This window comes from Malaclemys terrapin, chromosome 2 (genome assembly GCF_027887155.1).
Source record: "Malaclemys terrapin pileata isolate rMalTer1 chromosome 2, rMalTer1.hap1, whole genome shotgun sequence".
NCBI classification, from domain to species: domain Eukaryota; kingdom Metazoa; phylum Chordata; order Testudines; family Emydidae; genus Malaclemys; species Malaclemys terrapin.
This window is the reverse complement of record NC_071506.1, coordinates 106,608,062-106,630,235: the sequence shown is the minus strand read 5'-3', so window position 1 is coordinate 106,630,235 and position 22,174 is coordinate 106,608,062. Positions and strand designations below refer to the sequence as shown.

At 42.0% G+C, this 22,174-nt stretch overlaps 1 protein-coding gene across 1 annotated transcript in view; it reads left to right on the top strand.

Annotated features, from left to right (window-relative positions):
• CDKAL1 (CDK5 regulatory subunit associated protein 1 like 1) overlaps positions 1–8,887 on the top strand; it is a 774,423-nt gene extending 765,536 nt beyond the window's left edge. The window contains exon 18 of the mRNA XM_054018031.1: positions 7,404–8,887. Within this exon, the coding sequence (XP_053874006.1) occupies positions 7,404–7,461 (58 nt within the window). The 3' untranslated portion in view covers positions 7,462–8,887. The remainder of the gene's footprint in view (positions 1–7,403) is intronic.
• Positions 8,888–22,174: the final 13,287 nt, after the last annotated feature.

Sequence of the window (22,174 nt, the reverse complement as noted above, 5' to 3'; positions counted from 1 at the left end):
AGGACCTGCTCCATGATTTTTCCAGGGACTGAGGTGAGGCTGACTGGCCTGTAGTTCCCTGGATCCTCCTCCTGCTGCTCCCCCATCAACTCTGCCTGTGCCTCTCGCTGAGCTGGAGTACAGGAGTCGACGGGCGAGCACTCGGGGGTCGATTTATCGCATCTAGCCTAGACGCGATAAATCGATCCCCGCTGGATTGATCACTGCCCGCCAATCCGGCGGGTAGTGTAGCCATACCCTAATTAGCTCTTAGATTAATATAAAACATGTACAGAGCCTCTTAAAATTAACTGCAGTGATGGGAGTCGTTTAGGTTTTCTTTTATTATTTGCATTTAAGTTGAACTTTTCTTTTTGGAAGGGTGTGGAGTTATGTGGGTTTTTAAGTTTAAGTTTTTGATAGATTGTGACACTCAGAGCTCATAAACAAGAGTCTTGGCTGGGAAGTCACAATTCTTAAAGCAAAAACTGGACACACTTCATTAGTTTTGTCTTTAAAATTACAATCACCAGTTCATCACTCCTTAGAAAGTCGTCCTGGTTAACATTGTTTCATTGTTACGTTGCTGATCAATTAGGGAACATGCTCGTTTAAAGTTGCGCAATGCTCCCTTACAACTTTGTTTGGCAGCCACCTGCTTTGTTCACTGCTTGCAGAAAGAGTAACCCGTTGGCGCTAGCTGGTGGGGGCTTGGAACCAGGGTGGACCAGCAGCCCCCCTATCAGCTCCCCCCCCCCCTAAGTTCCCTGTGCGGCAGCCGACCAGCAGGCTATCAATTGCCAGGCAGTTCATCTGTCCCTCCCCCACTGCCTGCTCCTGCCCTCTGCCTTGGAGCTACTTCTGGGAACCTCCTGCTTGCTGTGCGGGGGGCGGGCGGGAAAGAGGGGTGCTAATGTCAGGGTGTCCTGCTCCTGCTCCCTGCTCCTTTACCCCATCTGTCACTCCACAGAGCAGCGGGGGACACGACAGGGCTCAGGACAGAGGGAGCTTGCTGGCGGCAGCTGCTGTCTCAACTTGCTGATCAACTTAAAAAGGTAGTGTACTTAGAGTGGGGTCAGCGTACTTAAAGGGGCAGTGCAGTCTCTCTCTCTCTCACACACACACACAGTCTCTCTCTCTCTGCCATGCTGTCTTCCCCCCTCCCCCCTCCATTCGTGCTGCCTTGTAGAGTGTGAGGCTACATTAACAACAATGTGTTAACCCTTGAGGGTTCAGCCGAGTGCTAATTCATCATTTAGCAGTAAGGCATTCCCTGGGAAATATCCCACCCTCTTCCACCCTCTGACTCCATCACCTCAACCATCCTACACAATCATCATTGCTGTGTACAGTATTAAATTGTTTAAAACATATACTGTGTATATGTGTGTGTGTATATATATGTATACACACACCACACACACACACACACACATATATACACACACAGAAATAGTCTTTTGTCTGGCAAAAAAAAAATTCCCTGGAACCTAACCCCCACAATTTACATTAATTCTTATGGGGAAATTGGATTCGCTTAACATTGTTTCACTTAAAGTAGCATTTTTCAGGAACATAACTACAACGTTAAGTGAGGAGTTACTGTAGTTGAAAATAGATAATAGAATTACATCAGGCTTTTAGGAAACTGACCTGAAAATACAATGCAGATTTTTTCCTCTATAGTTAATAGCATTATTAGTAATTTTTTAACTGAGGCTGGAATGATGATATTTAGAAATGGTATGCTGTTCTCTGAAGTACTGAATACATATTCTAGAGCAGGATGAAAACTAGGTCAAAAATACAAATTTTCAATTTGCTTTTAGTACAGCACTAGCAAATGAAAGAAAACTTCTGAGTAAGGTATGCCTACCTGATGATCCCGTCTTTGTTGATCCAGAAGAAGTGAAAGGATCCACCACAATCCAAGCCATGGGGATGCGGTGGAAATTTCTTCCTGGTCCCAAATTTGGCAAAAATTTTAATCCTGTATAAATGAGCAAGAAATATTGTAGTTAAACAGCGAATCTCATTCATATATTAAGAAACCCACTGATATCCAAATCAGTATAATTTTTTTTTCTTGAATCCAAGAAATGCCTTTAAGGATGGAGAATTGTGTCTTAATTAAAATGTTGCTAGAAATTGTGTGCTCATGCTATCCTTTAAGAGAAGTTTAAATGATGACTTCATTTGTATTTATCATACTTACTATACACAGGGCAGGTAGCACTGCCAATCATTAAAGTTGCTCAGTATTTCCCATTATAAGACCCTATCAGTTACTTATAACTTTACCAAACTTTTGAGCTGAAATTTTCCGTGCTGGGTGTGTGCCTCATGCTTATCATTTCTGGAAAATTTCAACGAGAACAACTCAGCTGTTTCTGAGAACAAAGTTATGGGAAAATATGTACTGGAGTAGTGTCCAGTGCTGGGAGGAACTCGAGGAAAGATATGGACAAATTGGAGAAAAATCCAGAGGAGAGCAACAAAAACTATTAAAGGTCTAGAAAACACGACCTAGAAGGAAAGATCGAAAAAACTGGGTTTGTTTAGTCTGGAGACAACTGAGAGGGGACATGATAACAGTCCTGAAGTACATAAAAGTTTATAAAGAGGAGGGTGATAAACTGTTCTCCTTAATCACTGAGGACAGAACAAGTAGTATTGGGCATAAATTGCAGCAAGTGAGATTTAGATTAGACATTAGAAAAAACTGCCTTACTATAAGGATAGTAAAGCACTGGAACAAATTATCCAGCAATGTTGTGGAATCTCTGTCATTGGAGATTTTTAAGAACAGGTTAGACAAACACCTGTCAAGGATGGTGTAGATAATACCTAGTCCTGCCTCTGTGCAGGGGACTGGACTAGATGACCTCGCTTTCAGCCCTACATTTTTATGATTCTACGTTATTTTGCCCATGTTTAAAAATCCTTGAGACCTTTTATTTGAAAAGCTCAGCTGTCCCCATGCTTTGCAGCAGGGTCTTGAAATTTGGCAGGGGGTGGTCTTTGTGCCAGAGATGTACCTTTTGCCATCCCATGAAAAGCTGCCCAAATTTGACCAAGTTACAAGCCTCTGAAAAATCAAGTTGGTACTATGGTTGCCAACTTTCTGATTGCAAAAAGCCAAACACCCTTGCCCCGTCCCCTGCCCCACCACGAGGCCCCGCCCCTGCTCCACGGCCCTACCCCTGCTCACTCCATCCCCCCTCCCTCTGTCGCTCACTCTCTCCTGCCCTCACTCACTCCATTTTCACTGGGTTGGGGCAGGAGTGGGAGGGGGTGAGGGCTCCAGGCTGGGGCTGAGGAGTTTGGGATGCAGGTGGGGGCTCTGCGCCGGGGCTGAGGGGTCCAGCTGTGGAAGGGAGTGTCCGAGGGAGTGTGGGCTCTGGGAGGGAGTTTGGGTGCAGGAGGGAGCTCAGGACTGGGGCAGGGGGGTTCCCTATGGGGAATCTGTGGGGATTCCCAGCCAATGGGCGCTGCGGAGCCGGTGCTCAGGGCGGTGTCTGTGCCACAGGCAGAGGCAGTGCACAGAGCCCCCTTGGCCACATCTGCACCTAGGAGCCGGAGGGACATGCTGGCAGCTTCTGGGAGCTGCATGGAGCCGGCCACTGCAGCCAACTGGACTTTTAGCAGCCTGGTCAGCTGGAAACCGGACGCCTGGCAACCTTAGTTGGCACATGTTCAGTCAAGATTTCTTAGATTGGAGCAGCTAAATTCCCTGAAGAGTCCATCCACCCTGGGCATGCTCTAGCGTGGGGCTGATTAGGACTTTCCATGAAATTTCAGCCCTGGGACACTGCAGATCATGCTAGATCTGGGCACCTTAACCGTGAGCAGGGAGACTGTCCTTCTTGTGCTCTCAATAACCCCACTACTGGGCCAAACAGCAGTGATAAGAAATCTGCTTGATCTGAATGAAGAAAGGACAAGAATTGGACCTGTGGGGGGTATAGATTGGAACAAGGAGCCTGAGAAAGGAGAGGCTGGCAGAGGTGGGGATGGAAACTGGGAGTTAGGTGGAGGGAGATTAGGGCTGGTTGGACAATGAGACTGGAAGCCGGGGGTGGTGGGTGACTGGGACTGGGTCATCCAGGAGACTAGGAGTCTGGGAAGAAAATGGTTAGGGGAGGTGATAGGTCATGGGGAGACTGAAATTGGATGAAGAACCAAGAGAGAGACTGGGACTGAGAACCAGTGGGGTGGAGGAAGCGGAATAGATCAGATGATGAGCCAGGGAACAAGGGGAGAACTGGCACTGGCTGGGCAAAGAGACTGGTGAGGAGTGGGGGGGCAGACACTGAGATTGGATGAGGAGCCCAGGGAGGGAAACATGAGCTGTGAAGAGAGGACGGGTAGCACAAGACTGGAAATACATCAAGTCATTCCAGAATGGAATATATTACTGAACCACTAAAATACACTTTAAAGGGTGCTTAAGGACCTGATTCAAATCCCACTGAAGTAAATGGAAGTCTTTACGTTGACTTCAATGGAATTTGAATCAGGCCCTTAAATCCTTTATTAAAATACTGTAAATAAAAATTGTTAAGGATTGTGAAGATGATGAGCCAAAGAAATAGCAGTACAAGTTATTGACACACGCATCCTGTTTTTTCATAATGCTGTGAAAAGTGTATTTAAATTAGAGCTGTGCAAAACTCAGTTCATTGTAAAGTTTTCTTTACACTACTGGGGCTCAGTCAGAGAAACCTCTGTGTGAGGAGCCCTTAGTCATTTGAGCAGTCCCATTGACATCAGTGGGCCTAATAGCATGAAAAATGACTTAAGGCCTGGATCTAAAAAGGGACATAGGTGCCTAAATCTGTGAGATAGGAGCCTAAGTCCTGTTTTAGGTGCCACTGCGATCCACAAAACTGCTGCTCAGCTACCACACAACCCTGTAGGTGCCTAAAGTCACTCGGCTCCTAAGTTTTTGCAATAGAAGTTCCCTAAGCACCTATGTTCCTGTCTCTGGGCATACACGCTTCTGCCTCCCTTTAGGTGTCTGGGTTCATAGCTCCTGTCTATGCCCCAGAATGATCCATGAGTGGGGAAGATAGGGGCTCCTCTGCCTAACTCGTGTGCAGAGCCCAGTCTGGTAGGTGTGCTCAGAGTCTCCTTAATGCCACACAAATCAGCCAGGGGGGAACCTCCCTTCAAACTAGGCTTGGAAAAATTAGATTTTTAAATTGGCAAATCTCAGTAAAGTCAATTTCACAGTACACACACAAACTGATGAAAAAATATTTCCATTGATGATCATTGAAATTTACAATAAGCGAAGAAAAAGGTTGCTTGAGAACTTAGAGTTTGATTGAAGGCTATCTGCTTTGTATATTTTGGTATGTGAGGTTGAGAATTTGTGTTTTAAATGGTTATAAACTTTTAACTTTCTGAATCTCAATGTCTACTGTCATTAAATAAGTGTCTGATCCCCCCCCATAATTTCCTGCAACTGTGAAAATTTAAATAGATTAAACATTTTTTAAAAAATGCTTAAAAATAAACATCAGTATTATCCATTGAAATTATTGGGGGGGGGGTATATCAAACCTACTTATAACCTTTAGCCCATTGGTTGGGGTACTTACAGAACTTATAATGCAGGAGGTTCAAGTTTTCCCTCTGCCTGATGAGATGGGATTTGAACAGGGATCTGCCACCTTTCAGGTGAGTGTTCTAACCACTGGGTGATTCTCACTCTCTCTAGCCCAATCATAGGTGCCGACTTCATGGGTGCTCCAGCCCTGGAGCACCCACGGGGAAAAATTAGTGGGTGGTCTGCACCCATCGGCAGCCAAGCTCCCCTCCCACCCCTCCTCCTCCTCTTCCCCCCCGAACGCGCCGCATCCCCACTCCTCTGCCCGGATGCCGCTAAACAGCTGTTTGGTGGCGTGAGCAAGCTCCAGGAGGGAGGGGGAGGAGCGGGAACGCGGCACGCTCAGGGGAGGAGGCAGGAAAGAGGCGGGGCTGGGGGCGGGGATTTAGGGAAGGGATTGGAATAGGGGCAGGGAGGGGGTGGAGTTGGGGCAGGGACTTTGGGGAAGGGGTTGGAATGGGGGCGAGGCAAAGGTGGGGCATAGGTGGGGCCACATGGAAGGGGTGGAATGGGGGCGGGGTAGGGGGCAGAGGGTGGGTCAAGCACCCAGGGGAAAGCGGGGAAATCGGCACCTATGAGCCCAATTAATATTTAATTATTCAATTATTTCATTGAATTTAAATTTAAGTGGAACACCTCAATAGGAGAGACTGAAGGAGAACCACATCAGAATATCCCATAGCTCAGTGATTGGAGCATTTACTTGGGTTTATTGTAGTTCTTATTCAAGAAAACTCTAACTTCAATAGACGTTTGACTTGAGTAAGTAGATGGAGTCAAAACGTTAAAATACAGACCCTAAAATTTGTATCACATGCTGAGAACAATAAACCTGATTTATGCACCTTACTCATAATGAAAATGACATGTCAAGTTAAAACACTGTTCAGAGTACAAACTTTTATTAGTACCATTGCATTACATTTTAATTTAATGCCTTGATATTAACTATCCTATGTTACTTATTTACAGTATTAGATATGTAATAAAATATAAATTAATATATTTAAATTCCTGTCAGTTAAAGGTTGAAGGTTGTCTTTTATACTTGCACAGCAACTGTGAAAGCCAGTGGGATTTTCCTGTTTCAGAAATTGTGGGATAATGCATAAAATGAATCCTTAATCATTTTAATAGACCTTTTCTACTGGGTTACGTTTACATGAAATAGTTGGTATATGTTGGGGCCAGGAGTTCCTGAATAAGCTAAGGTCATCCAGGAAAGAGCTAAGTTATTTATACCCATTTTTTATTATTTTTTGCCTCATGAAAGAAGAAGTTGATTAACTTGCTTCTTGCACAATACTACTACATTTAGATGATTCTAACTCTGTTCATTGCTGAAACATATGGGAGTTTTAGTGAAACAGGAACATACTGACACTGTAGGACTCATTTGATTCAGTGATTTGAGGACTAAAATATAAATTGATATCGCAGACTTCTCAGGAATTTTTGGGTCAAATCCTTCTCATCTTATGTGAGTAGAGCCGCCGAGTTATAAGGGTTATTTGTATGAGTAACGCAAGCAGAGATATGGGCCACATTTTGTAATGAATACGGAGGATTAAGTTATGAGGTCTGTATGGCATTTTCTATTTTAGGCCAACGGCTTTGAGGCCTCACTAACATGAGTCTGAGTCTTTCTACAGATTACTACAGCGCCTTGTCTGTCTGAAGCTTTTTTGATAATGTCTTGATAACTTTGTAAATTATGTAAAGCACGTTGTGCTGCTGTTGCCATACTGTTACATTATATGGAGTTTAAACGGTGTTTGATTGACTTTCTCTCTGGCATTTGTCTACACAGAAATCTAGCACCAAAGGGCTTGATCTCAATGGGAACTGAGCAGTTCTGCTCCTATTAACTTCATTGGGAGCTGACGGTACTCAGCACTTTGCAGGAAGCACCCAACCCTTCACAGCAATAAAGCCAACAACAGGAGGAGAAATCTAGGTGGAGATGTTTTATTTCTGTCATGCAAGCTGAAGACATTACAATACAGCCTCTCTCCCCTGGTTCGGATCATCAGAGGCATTTCAAGCTGAAGCCCAGATGGTACAAACAAAAAGGGTGGACTGCTGACAAGGCACTCTCTTTGGGGGCTCTGCCACTCTGGAATTCACCTGATGGTCAGAAATAGCCTGAATTTAAGGACCATCAGGGTACGGTGCAAATCTTAGCTTTTTTTACAGGCTTTTGAACATGACAGAGAATTGAGAGGGTGGTGAGCTGCTGGAGAAGAAGGGTGGTTTCAGCTTTTGATTTGCTTTGGATTCTGGCTGTGGGTCATACTGAATGTCATTGATTCATGTTAGCTAAGTTGGAGTGTTCTTTTGAGGTTTTGTGTACTTTCAAATTATATCAGGGGGGCGTAGAGCATATGGACAGATACCCTTTTTTAATGTGTGCATATAAATACAAGATATGTAAAGTAAAGGTCTGTCTGGTTTCCATTTTAGGGACCATGGAAATATAAATGCTGCTGTAAGCAACCAAATATTCATGACCATGACTAGTGCTTAGATAATAATGGCAGCTCAGCAGCTACACACAGCTAAGTAAATAATCAGGCACCTACAGACTTTAGCATATGAAGACATTTATTCTTCTTTAACTATTAATGTGCATTTTGGTCTCTCCTCTTTCACTCTTAAGCAGTTGCATGCTAAAACCACACAAGGCCACATTCTGACTCTATTTGGTTCCCCTTCCCTCCCACACAAATGGATACAAATTAATGCTGGTATTACTGCCCAAAATTACTTGTTTTCTATATCTTTTTATTGTGTTTATATAGTACCTAGCACAATCACGGCCTAATCCCTGAGTGTGGTTCCCTGGTACTACCACAATACAGATAAGTTTTATTTTGCACCCACATTCTCATCAGCTCAGGATCCCCAACCAGCTGTCCACACAAATTATTTCTGGACAAAACAAGAGTATTCTGGACAGGTAAGGATGGAAAGTGGCCACAGTGATTCGTGGATCAGCACTAAAACATGTGGCCCCGATCTCCAAGTACCACTTGGAAACAGCTCTCTATGGTGGACTATGAGTATCAATTCCACAGATTTTCAGGGATTGGGACATATTAACTATGTCCTGGCTTTCCTTTCAGAGTGATGAGCTGCCAAAATCTTAGGAACCGGTTCCCTATCGGGTCTACGGCGGCAGCAGGTCCTTCAGTGTTGGAGCGAGTGAAGGACCCGCCGCCGAAGTGCCGCTGAAGACCCGGTAGGGAACTGCCCAGTGAGTACAAGCCCCACCATCTCCCAAAACAGCCTATCCCCCCCCATCCGACCCCCACCCATGTTCTGCCCCCGACTGCCCCGCTCAGAACCCGCAACCCATCAACCCCCCACTGCCGCTCCTTGTCCCCTGACCACTCCTTCCCAAGACCCCCCACCCTAACTGCCCCCCAGAACCCCACCCCCTACCCAATTTGCCCTGCTCCTTGTCCCCTGACTGCCTCAACCCCATCCACTGCCACCACGACAGACCCCCGAACTCCCACGCCTACCCAACCCCCCCGTCCCCTGACCACCACCACCCCGAACCTCTGCCCCATCCAACCCCCCCCCCCCCGCAAGCCCGGAACTCCCTGCCCCTTATCCAACACCCCGACCCCTTACCATGCCATTTACCCCCACCTCCCCCCACTCCCGGAGCCTCAGCGTGCGGCGTCCAGGAGTGTCTCTGGTCAGCACTGCAACGGCATGGTGGCTCCACCAGGGCCTGAGCTCCCGCCGCTTGGCCCGGAGCTCACAGCTCCGCCCTGGCCTTACCACGTGGGTCTGAGCGGGGTAAGCGGCATGGTAAGAGGCCGGGGGGGGGGGGTTTGGATGGGGCAGAGGTTCTGGGGGGCGGTCAAGGGAAAGGGGGGGTTGGGTAGGGGGGAAGGCGGAGGTGGGGCCGGAGGGGAGCCTCAGATTCTCGTGGGGGCCCCGAGCAAATTGCCCCACTTCCCGCCCCCCCCGGGGTGGCCCTGGAGCTCACAGCCCTCCCCCCCCTTACCATGCCGGCGGCTGCTCAAAGCAGCAGGTCTGGGGAGCTGAGCTGCTGGCAGCTCGGCACACTGTGGCTCTGGGGGAGCGGGGGAAGCGAGGGCAGGGCAGGGGAGGTCCCAGCTGGGACTCCTGGGAGCTCAGGTGGGGGACAGGACGGTCCCGCAGGCCGGATGTGGCCTGCGGACTGGAGTTGTTTGCCCGCCCGCCCGGCCCTTTAACAGCCGGTTCTCCACCGGTGTCTATCATTTTCTGGTAATATATAACATATATACCTGTCTCAGAAAAAAAATGGACCTCTGGCCAGATTCAGTCTTCACTAAGGTCAATGGAAAGACTCCCATTGACTCCCGGGGCATTGGATCAGACCCCTAATGAAATTTTCCTTTGAAAGTTCAGTAAAACCGATCAATAATGTGCACAATACAAAACATCTACCAAAAGAACACTATGGACCAAGCAGGTCTGCAGTTGATATGACTGACAACAGAATTTGGCCCAAGATGGATAATCTGGTCATAGATGCACATATATAAGTATGTGATCTTGAGGTTGAGGGGATCTTTTTGTGAGGCTTTATGCATCAAATAGCCATCATGATCTCAAAATTTGCTTTATTAACTGCACCTAAAAATAGGTATACCTAAACTAAAATGTACATGACAATAAATTTTGTCCAGAACAACAGTGATATTTTTATGGACAAAGCGAGAAGATTTTTATTGTATATATTACTAGTATGTAAAAATACTATGGAGATGCCGACAGTGACTCCATAGAAAAGACCAGTTACATTTGGCCATAAAGCCTATTCAACCTCTTTGTTGTGTATGAAAAATACAACCTAGCTTCCCAAATTTGCAGCACTTATTCTTGAGTACAAGATGAATTTACAAATAAATCTGTTAATTTGTTTATGGTTTAAAATAAATTAAAATTTGCGTCCTTTAAGAATTTAGCATTTTGTCAGTCTTTTCTTTGTCCTGAATGATCTTAACGCTGGAATTAAGTAGACTCTTCAATTTTCCATAGAGTTAACAGAAATCTTGTGCATAGGCTACATTTGAAGAAATTAATTTGTAATTAAGATAAGTTATTAATGATCATTGTATCTAATTGTTACGAAAATAAATATTTTAAAAATCTAATCCTTTCAAAATCAATTTAATTTAATTTAGAACCATAGATTCTGATTTAGGCAACTTAGTGTATCATATGGTCATCCTCTGGAGTTACTGCAGGGCAAAGTAAAGTTGTTTGGGTACTTTAATTAGGTTTTTCTTATCTTAAAATGCTTGAGTTTCTTTTCAGTAACTGAGTTGTCTGGATTTCTAATGCTTGGTTTTGGGATGCCTACAACATCCTTGTAATTTGTTTTTAACCTTAATTTACTGTAAGATGGAGTTAAGGTTAACAGCATGTACCATCTATTCTTATTTCCAGAAAGAAAACTATTGTTTTTATATATTATATCAGCCAGAGTACAGAGGACTCTAGAGTTACAATGCATAACTGTACACTCATCAGTTATTCATTTCTCTGCATTCTGAGAGGCTCAGATTTCCATCAGTGTGTACAGTTATTTCTTAGTAACTATACAGTAAAAAAATGCCTGTGCTCTGAAGGACATTAGCCAAATGGAATAGAGGAATGTACAGTAATTATGACAATCCCTCAGCTTTGTCCTCGGTATTGCCCATCCATTAACCCACAGAAAACATGGAAGCCTTAACTTCTGACTTCCCTCTCTACTATGTTACTCGGTACCCCACTTAATTTGCAAACTGGCTCCAATTCAGAAAGGAACTTGAGCATGCACTTAAATCTATTCAGGAAAGTACTTAAGTACATGCTTAAATCCCATAGGACTTTTCTGACTAGGGATGTTTTCCTGAATTGGGGCCTCTGTTTGTGGAGAGAGAGGAGGGGGAGAGATGTGGCTTGTCTTCACTGCAACAGTTAGCTTGAGTTACTATATTCGAGTACTCCACTGACTTTAATGGGCTTTAGATCAGGGAGTTCAGAGAGGCAGTGGCCACCCAGAACCAGCATGTTTTAGAGTATCCATAAGAATGCAAGATTGACAGCCCGGATGGTACATTGCATTATAATAACAGAAATACAATATCTTGCTGTTCCTTGCTAAATGATTAGCCAACATATTCTGGATGTTCATTCTTAGAATTTGTTTACTCCAGGATATGAGTGTTTGAATACTTTGAATACAGGAAGCAACTTCCATTGATCATTTCATCAAATATACTTCACTTATAGGAAAGAAACAAAAGCAACTTTCACAAAAAGCAAAAAGGCCATAAACTTAAAGCAAACAGGACCAATCATGCTGCCGTTGACTTCAATGTTAGAAGAATTGGTCCCAATATTTTGTTATATGTGCTATAGAATTAGGATCACTACCAAGTGTAGCTTTACGGCCTGATCCCACAAACATTTACACATAAGTAATTTTATTAAGGTGAGTAGCTCCATTTAAGTTGCTCATGTGCAAAAGTGACTGGGACCATATTTTGCCCGTATTGAAGATTAAATTGTATATAATTGTATGTAATAGTACATCATTTCAAAGGAATAATAAGTACAAAGCCAGAGCCAATCCACCCTACAATATAATATAGGATTTTAGTTAAAAAGTTTAACTTTGTAGATTGTACCATTTATTTTATTATATGTAATTATAAGAACATAAGAACAGCCATACAGACCAAAGGTCCATCCAGCCCAGTATTCTGTCTACCGACAGTGGCCAATGCCAGCTGCCCCAGAGGGAGTGAACCTAACAAGTAATGAATGATCAAGTGATCTCTCTCCTGCCATCCATCTCCACCCTCTGACAAACAGAGGCTAGGGACACCATTCCTTACCCATCCTGGCTAATAGCCATTAATGGACTTAACCTCCATGAATTTATCTACTTCTCTTTTAAACTCTTCACAACCTCATCAGGCAAGGAGTTCCACAAGTTGACTGTGTGCTGTGTGGAGAAGAACTTCCTTTTATTTGTTTTATACCTGCTGCCCATTAATTTCATTTGGTGACCCCTAGTTCTTATATTATGGGAACAAGTAAATAACTTTTCCTTATTCACTCTCTCCACATCACTCATGATTTTATATACCTCTATCATATCCCCCCTTAGTCTCCTCTTTTCCAAGCTGAAAAGTCCTACCCTTTTTAATCTCTCCTCATATGGGACCCATTCCAAACCCCTAATCATTTTAGTTGCCCTTTTATGAACTTTTTCTAATGCTAGTATATCTTTTTTGAGATAAGGAGACCACATCTGTATGCAGTATTCAAGATGTGGGCGTACCATGGATTTATATAAGGGCAATAAGATATTCTCCGTCTTACTCTCTATCCCTTTTTGAATGATTCCTAACATCCCGTTTGCTTTTTTGACTGCCGCTGCACACTGCGTGGACGTCTTCAGAGAACTATCTACAATGACTCCAAGATCTCTTTCCTGATTAGTTGTAGCTAAATTAGCTCCCATCTTATTGTATGTATAGTTGGGGTTATTTTTTCCAATGTGCATTACTTTACATTTATCCACATTAAATTTCATTTGCCTTTTGGTTGCCCAATCACTTAATTTTGTGAGATCTTTTTGAAGTTCTTCACAGTCTGTTTTGGTCTTAACTATCATGAGCAGTTTAGTATCATCTGCAAACTTTGCCACTTCACTGTTTACCCCTTTCTCCAGATCATTTATGAATAAGTTGAATAGGATTGGTCCTAAGACTGAACCTTGGGGAACACCACTAGTTACCCCTCTCCATTCTGAAAATTTACCATTTATTCCTACCCTTTGTTCCCTGTCTTTTAACCAGTTCTCAATCCATGAAACGATCTCCCCTCTTATCCCATGACAACTTAATTTACGTAAGAGCCTTTGGTGAAGGACCTTGTCAAAGGCTTTCTGGAAATCTAAGTCCACTGGATCCCCCTTGTCCACATGTTTGTTGACCCCTTCAAAGAACTCTAATAGATTAGTAAGACATGATTTCCCTTTACAGAAATCATGTTGACTTTTGCCCACAAGTTGTATTCTTCTATGTGGCTGACAATTTTATTCTTTACTATTGTTTCAACTAATTTCCCTGGTACTGACGTTAGACTTACCGGTCTGTAATTGCCGGGATCACCTCTAGAGCCCTTTTTAAATATTGGCGTTACATTAGCTACCTTCCAGTCATTATATTACTCAATGTCAGCATACTTCAGTTTTGGCTGCATTTTATTAATTGCTTATACAACCATACAAATATTATTGCTATAGTTGCCATTGCTATATGAATATATAGTTATATTTTTAACCATTTTTAATAATGTAACAATGCCAAGATTTATCTAATTTTTGGAAATGTTTTGTATCTCTCCCTCACCCCCATTTACAGTCAGCAGTATATTTCGAGGCACATGACATTTAGAGGCTGCTTATTTTTAAATATACAGCAGACCTAAATGTATAGCTAACTTGCAGTGTTCTCAAACATTTTCATAAGGTGCTTATAGCAGAGTGTCTCATAGACCCCCTCCTCTCCTACTGGCCATCTCATAGCAACCTTCTGGCAACTACAGCGGATGCTTACATTAAAAAAAAGTAATATTAGACTGGACCAGGTACCGGCACTGCTTATTTTGAAGCATGAGGTAGATTTGGAGCTACAGAAGGAATCAATTGGCAGATTAAAGGTGGGACAATTCAAAGAGGATCTGAGTCACGTTTATTGTTAATAGGGGCCTGATCCAAAACCCAAGGAATTCAATGGGATTCTTCTAGCTGACTTCCATAGGCTTTGGATCAGATCATACAAATTTAGGGGAACAAATCAAGACATTGCTAAAAATACATTTTTTTATCTAATACTGTTTTGTAGCTGGAAATGAGGACAACTAGCACCATGTGACCAACCAACTCTATACAGACCATCACCACTGTGATGAACACGGTATAAGGATCTGAACAGAAGGGCTCAATGGACTACCAGTAGTCAACTGTAATACTAATATCAGTGGTAACCCATATTTGTATGGAATTTTTCAAAAATTATTCATGTTCCAGTATGCAAAATTCATATTCTACACTAGTTATTACATTATCTATTATATCTTTAAGATGCATACAAATGTAAAATATGTTATAAAGCAGCTAAAGTCTAAAATATACTTATTTTAATTCTCTCATGAAAAGTTTGGTTTGAATATTGTGCCTTTTATTACCAAGGTAGCATAGCATAGTTTTCACACTTTCACCAAAAGATTAGCAGTCTTTGCACTGTATAAAGACCTTTCTTTGTTAATTTCTGAATACCACTTTAAAAGTGAAGAACACAAAATAGATTTTCACATCACTGATTACACTAATTAATTCCTGATAGTTTAGCAGCTAAAGAATCTGCTGCCTAGGAAAAACTGTTTGCTAAATCACAGTTACTGAATATTAAAAAACCTAAACCTTTTGCATAAGCATATTTAGAGCCTTTTCGAAGCCCTTTGTTACCACAGCACAAACTGCAAAACCTTCTGCCACTTCTACACATAGTATGAACACAGACTGGACTCCTATACTGAAAATTCAGAGATATAACACAGTGTAGGACAACGTAGTATCTTAAAATCCAAAATGGTACCATGCAAAGTTTTAAGAACACTCATAATGAAATCTAGTAGATCCTTATTAAATAATGTTTAAGAGCAAACATTCAATGTAAAAAAAAGAAGTCTTTTGTGTAGCAATTTTAAAAAAAAATGTACTTTGACTAAAGAACACCAATTTTTATTTTAAAATCTACTTTATTTAGTTTTATTAAAAACAGATACTGAGGATATTTTGTACAGTATGCCATGAGATACTAATTGTCTATATAAACCTACAATAGAAAAGTGCATTTTTCCCCAAATGAGATTAGATAGAAAATATTACACAATCATGGAAATAAGTAGAAATACTTACCTTCTTTCCATTCGAAAATATCTTTTGAAGATAAAATAGACCTGATGGTGGAATGAAAATAAAACTGAGGTATATAACTCAAACACATACCAAAAAAACCCACAACTGCCTCCATAAAGAATGCATATTTCTAAACTTCTGTGCCTCTCTCCCACTCCTACTATTAAATGATAAGGACTCTATCTCAAAATACATGTTAAAATACTATCCTGTATCCTAACTGTCAGAACCGACATACTGTATAAATGCTATCTATTGTTTCAGAAGTCATGCATCCCGCTGTACGAAATTATGGCCAGTTCCCAAGTGAAGATTTGTTACCAGAACAGCTTCTCAAGGCGTAATGAGAGCAGATTCAGAAGCACTGTGTTTCCCAGCTTGTTAAAAGAAGTTATTTTCAGTAAGAGATTTCCAATGATCAGCACATATTTTTCAGAGCATACACATATCATGGTTTAATTGCTGAAGAGGGGAAAATATCCTGTTAGTGCTACATACAGTTGTTTTTACTGGCAATGGTGGGCATTTTAAAAATCAAATATTTAAGTAACGCAACCATGACCAGCAATTCCAGAAAAGGATTTTTAACCTGAAAACTATTTAACTATTCAAATAAGGCACAAAACCCATATTGGCTTAATTTATGAAAGCACTGCTATTGCCTTCATAGTGCGGATTCTCCACACTGTTAATCATTTGCTGCAGTCTTTGTGCAAAAGTATACGGTATAAACAAATTAGTAACATAATGCCAACCAGTACTCAGGAGCTAAACAAAATCATGGAGAATCACTCATACCTTAAAACACACTTACAACGCAAATTTTTAACACTGTATATAGATTTTCCTGTGTTTTCAAAGTTAAAAGTACCAAAGATTGAGGCATATACTAAGACATTTTTGTTCCAGTGTGATACTGATCCAATACCAGACATGATGACACACGATGGGCATTAAAACCACACTGTCAGCCTTAGTAAATTAGGAAAATTAGGTATCATTTGATGATATTCTATTGTTGCTATTGTAATCACAGTAATTTTCACTGGTAATGGTGCTTCGTGATGAAGTGCGGTTCTCACAGGAAAATTGTGAAAGGTATCGAAAGATTCAGAATGTAGCATCTGGTTTTAAAAGCTCTTCAGATTCAAATTGGCGTTTTACTTTATCTTGAAAATTTATTAGAGATTCAGATCATGCCGGTTTAAATGGAAAGGTGAAAGCAGGGTAATTTCATTCTATGAATTATTCAGTTTCAGACTGGTGAAATTGCCATCCATGAACTGATTCTCTGACAGTCTCTTTTGCAGAACCTCCATTACGCTTGTCATTTTTATTTCTTTATCTACGATCTTTCTCTCAGTTACTGAGCTTGTCCCTTAGGGCTCTGCTTCACAAACCAAGTATTTCAAATTGGCAATAACCTAAATGTGTTGCTGTCTCAAATCACAGTCTCCACAGGCTGTCTTTTCCAAATCATTAAAAACCACATCCATGAGATTGTCTGTTAGGCTCTTCGATTAGACGAATTTAAAAAAAAAAACAGAAAAGAAAAAGAGGGCGGCATCATATCGAAAAAAAGAGTTATGTTCCTGTAACAGCCCAGAAGATAAAGTGATGCTTTGTGCTTCCTCCTTTGTTGTCAGTGTAACCCATTCTAGCTGCATAGCATCACGCAGAAAGAAACAACTGTTAAAGCAGGCTGACTTAGTGCCCTGATTTCCAGCTAGAGCAGATAAGGACTGCATTACAGACAGACTAATCCACACAAATATACACTTAGAAACCAAGCACAATTAATAGCTGCTTACAGGGAAAGAAGGGGAAAAAAAAGAAGCAATTGGATAACCGAAAGTGGAGTGTTTCATTCTCACAGGCTCCAACTGACACAGATTGCAATCCCAGAGACTCTCCACTTGATGGCTGGTTGTGTCATTGCTAGTCGACTGCTGCCCTGTATCCAGAAGGACTGGGATTGATTTAGGTCAGCGAGTCTGGTTTCTTGTTTGAGGTTTGCTCTAACTGCTGCAGTTTCTTACAATCGATCTATAATGCCAATATTATATGTGACCCTTGGCTCGTTTAGACAGCTTCAGCAGTGAAGTGGCTGCAAAGGCCCCAATCAGACAGTGAGAAGTGCCGCCTCCTTTGTCCTATTCTTGCAGGTATATCACCGTGGTATAAAAAACTATTAGTAAACAAGGTGGGAAACCAGTTGTTCTTCATCAGAGGCAATTTGGGTATCAGGCTCCGAGCAGTAGCTGCTCAGCTGAAAACGCTGCCAAGTTAGAAGCCAATGTGCACATCCAGGCTGTATGTCTGCTCTTATGCTAACAAAAGTAAATTTCCCTCATATAAAAAAAAAGATCGAAGAATAAAAAACCTATGTTGCTTTGTGCCCAGTTCTATGCGTCTGCTTTGCCGCACTGCGACTAGAAAACTGCAGCACTAAGAGCTCTGGCAGTTGCGATAATGTAGAAAGCAGCAGCTCTGTGACACAGCAGTCAGCTGACTTGCAGTGTTATCATTCAGTGTCCTCTATAGGATAAGGCCAGTTTCTAAGGTAGCACCAGAAGGATGACCTTGCATACAAAAATTGGACTAGAAAAGGTAGCTACACTCAGATACACCTGGCAGTGATTTTTGGTGCCATTTTCCATCTACATAGTTTTCAGCAGTTTCACGGGGGTTTTGAATTTTTTTTTAAAAATGCCTTACAAGAATGGAATATGTCTATTGGATAGTTAACCTCCTGTCATCAAAATAAGCAATATGATAAGCTATTGTTAATGACAACAGTTGCTATGACTAAGTACAGTGTTACAAATGAACTAAAAATGCTGAATTGTAAGTCATGTGCCTACAAAAAAGGTGAGGTTTATCTATGGAAGTATCTTGCCTGAATATGAACATGAACATGTCTCTGGCGCTTATATACTATGGGGTTTAGTGCCTTAGAAATATAAGCCAAAATTTGGGAAGATATGTGCTTGAAGTTAGGTCCCCATTTAGGCATCTAAATAAATGACCTGATTTTCATAGGTGCTGCTGATCGTTATGCAGCTCCCAACTGAAGTCAGTCAGTGCTGTTGGGTGCACAATACTTTTGATAATCAGGACACTTGTTCAGGTACCTAAAGAGGGACTTCCAGGGGAGAATTTCAAAGGTACGCGTGGCAACTGGGTGGCTAACTTCCATTCAAACTCGATGTGAGTCAAGTGTCGAACTGCTATTTGTGCCTTTGAAATTCTTCCCCTAGGATCCTAAATTTAGGCATTCATCTTTGAAAATCTTGGCCACATATAATTCTAAATTATTCTTATAGCTATGGCAGTTCCATTAGAAATGGTTATAACACAATTAACTCATCATCTGTCTTAAGAAATAGTGAAGTCCTACAAAAAAGCATGTATATTGTATGGTCTAAACGCACTCGCTTAGGCCAGGGCTAAATTTTCCCCTACTTTTCTACTGTATGCTGTGCATCTCAGTGAGCCACTAATGTCAATGAAAAGTACTTATAAAGGTGTTACCCTGGGGTTTAACACCACTGAGGGCTTGTCTACATGGTGCCAGCAAAGCGCACTGGGGGGGTATGATTTGTAAAGTTGCAGTCCTAATGCCTGATGTGGACCTAATGGTGCATTCTAAAAAAGTACCTACTTCACATTAACGTAGTCAGGACTATGTTAATGTGAACTGGGTACCTTTTAGAGCACACCAACAGGGCCTATACAGTGAAATTAGAGCACAGCACGTTCGTGCTCTTTACCAATCACATCTCTCTAGCCCACTTTGCAATGCCATGCAGACAAGCCCTAAACTAAGCAAAGCAATTGCTATAAACTAGGTTGGTATTAATAGTAATAACTATCATCATACTGAATTAGTTCAGTATTTTAGTGGAAGCAATATGGAATTATACTATAACAATTTGCACCAAAAACTGAATAAACTGTATTAAAATAACAATATTAAAAGCTTTGTTGTGACTTCTAAGCCACAGCTTTGTGTTGGGAGAGGAATGGAAGGCATGATGCCCAGATCTCCCTGATGCACATAGAGCAGACATCTACTGCTACTCTGCTTTGGGGGGTGAGGCATGTGTCCCCATGTATGACCAGATAATGAAGGGGAAACGGCGCCATCATCCTACTTCCTCCCTAACCATTTTAGGGTGATTAATGTCCCAGAGGGCACTAAGAAAGAACGGTTCTGTACTTAGGAAAATACAAGAACTCCAATAGTAACCAGCCCCTATACATGTGGCAGAAAAGTGGGGAAGCTTCTTGTGCCTCCACCCTTTCCCCTGTGCAGGGCTATCCTGAACTAGTTTTTGCTGTGTCTCAGTAATGCCCCATATGGTATTTAAGATTGCCTTTTCATTTACTATTGTGAGACCCCTAACACTTGGAGAAGCATAAAGCAAAAAGAAGCAAGTTAGAATCATAGGGTTGGAAGGGACCTCAGGAGGTCATCTAGTCCAACACCCTGCTCAAAGCAGGACCAATCTCCAGACAGATTTTTGCCCCAGATCCCTAAATGGCCCCCTCAAGAATTGAACTCACAACCCTGGGTTTAGCAGGCCAAAGGATACCAGTTTGTGGAGCTGTTGGATGAGTAGTACACTCTGTCAAATGGCACTTGGTCCCAAGAATTGGCATCTACACAGTCCCTTCTCAGAAGCGTACACCAGAAATGTTAAGCACGTTTGCCTGGCGGCCTCAGATACTATTTGTTCCTTGCCCTGAGATACCCTCCTCTTATATTTGCTCAGGGGATCCCTCTTCCACTGGGCTTCTCCTGGGGCTGAAGTGGCTCCCTTTTGCCCTCTCTTGGCCCTTCCACCATTAGGTCGGTGGGAAAAGGGAAGCATTTTTCTCTTCCACTGCAGCCACCACTCTACTGAGCTGGCTTTAGATATAGCATACACTAGCTAAGGAACACTCTGAAGCATAGGCACTGAGTTTTCTTTTTTCCCGGGGATGGTCCACCCCAAGACTTTGCTCCCACTCCACTCCTTCTGCTAAGGTCCCGCCCTCGCTGTGCCCCCTCCGCCAAGGCCCTGCCCTTGCTCTGTCTCTTCCTGCCCCGCTCCAACCCCTCCCCCAAGGCACCACCCACCTGCTGCTCGCTGCTCTCCGCCCTTCCCAAAGCACCTCCCCCAGCCATCAAACAACTTTTGCTGGTGGGTGCAAAGCACCCACTATTTTTTTTCCATGGGTGCTCCAGCCCCAGATCACCTATGGAGTTGGCGCCTATGCTCTGAAGTGTTTCCCCAATCCTGCTGCTTTATTTCAGTGAGAGGATAGACAGATGCACCCTATTCCCCAAAGTTCCTGTAGGAATTGAGGATTGATCCTGAAGACCGTGCTGGTAGAATGGTGAAAGAAGTTAGTGGGCCGTAGCACAATGAGGGCATAAGTCCTGGGGAGTCACTGAAAGTGAGCTGAGTATGAAATGCAGGGCTGTGCAAATCCCACCGACCCAGATTCAGGAACCTTTCTGAAACCTATGTTGGCTTATATGGACCTTTCAAACAGCCCTGCTTTTTGTTTATTTAGTTATAAATATTGCTGAAGGATAATGAACTTTCCAACAATGTGTACACAGTTCCTTAATCAGGCATGTTAAAAAATAATATCTTTGGTTGCCTTAAAATATTTTTGCAGAAGGTGCATAGTTCAAACTACAGCAGACCCTCAGATTTCCAAACACCTCAGGCATGGAAGTTGTTCATAACTCTGGTAACTCTGAACAAAATGTTATGGTTGTTCTTTCAAAAGTTTACAAATGAACATTGATTTTATACAGCTTTGAAACTTTACTATGTAGAAGAAAAATGCTGCTTTTAACGGTCTTAATTTAAATGAAACAAGCATAGAACGTTTCCTTATCTTGTCACTTTTTTTTTTACACTTTTCCTTTATTTTTTAGTAGTTTACGTTTAACACAGTACTGTATTTGCCTGTTTTATTTTTTTGTTTTTGCTGCTGCCTCATTGCGTACTTGTGGTTCCAAATGAGGTGTATGGTTGACCAGTCAATTTGTAACTTGGGTGTTCATAACTCTGAGATTCTATTGTATTGAGTAGTTTCTGGCCAAATTTTTTATTATATATTTAAACTAGGACATTATTGATCTACAGTTTGGAAACAGTCACTGAAAGATTGAAAGTTTCACATTTTTTGGCCATTCAGCAAGTCAGTGAATAGGACAAATCAATTTTTTAAACAGAAAACTGCATCCAGGCTCATAAACTTGTATGCTAAGATTTAGGCCAACACAATTTGAAACAGCTGAGGTATTATACTGAAAATGTTATCCAATGATATTAAAGGGAAAGCCCTGACAGGCACTTAACTCTAGTACTGCTGACAAGATGCAGTACTACAACTTGTTTTTAAGGCATAATCAAAAAGATTTATATTTTATGTGAAATGATGAACTCAGAACACTTTGCAACTCTTTTTGATGTTGTCTCCACTTCCCCTTCTCCCCTACAAACATATAATTCCATTGTAATGCAGCATTTATTCATCTGCTATTATTTTAAAGGTTTACAATGATTTCTTCACAGTTGGGAGGAAAA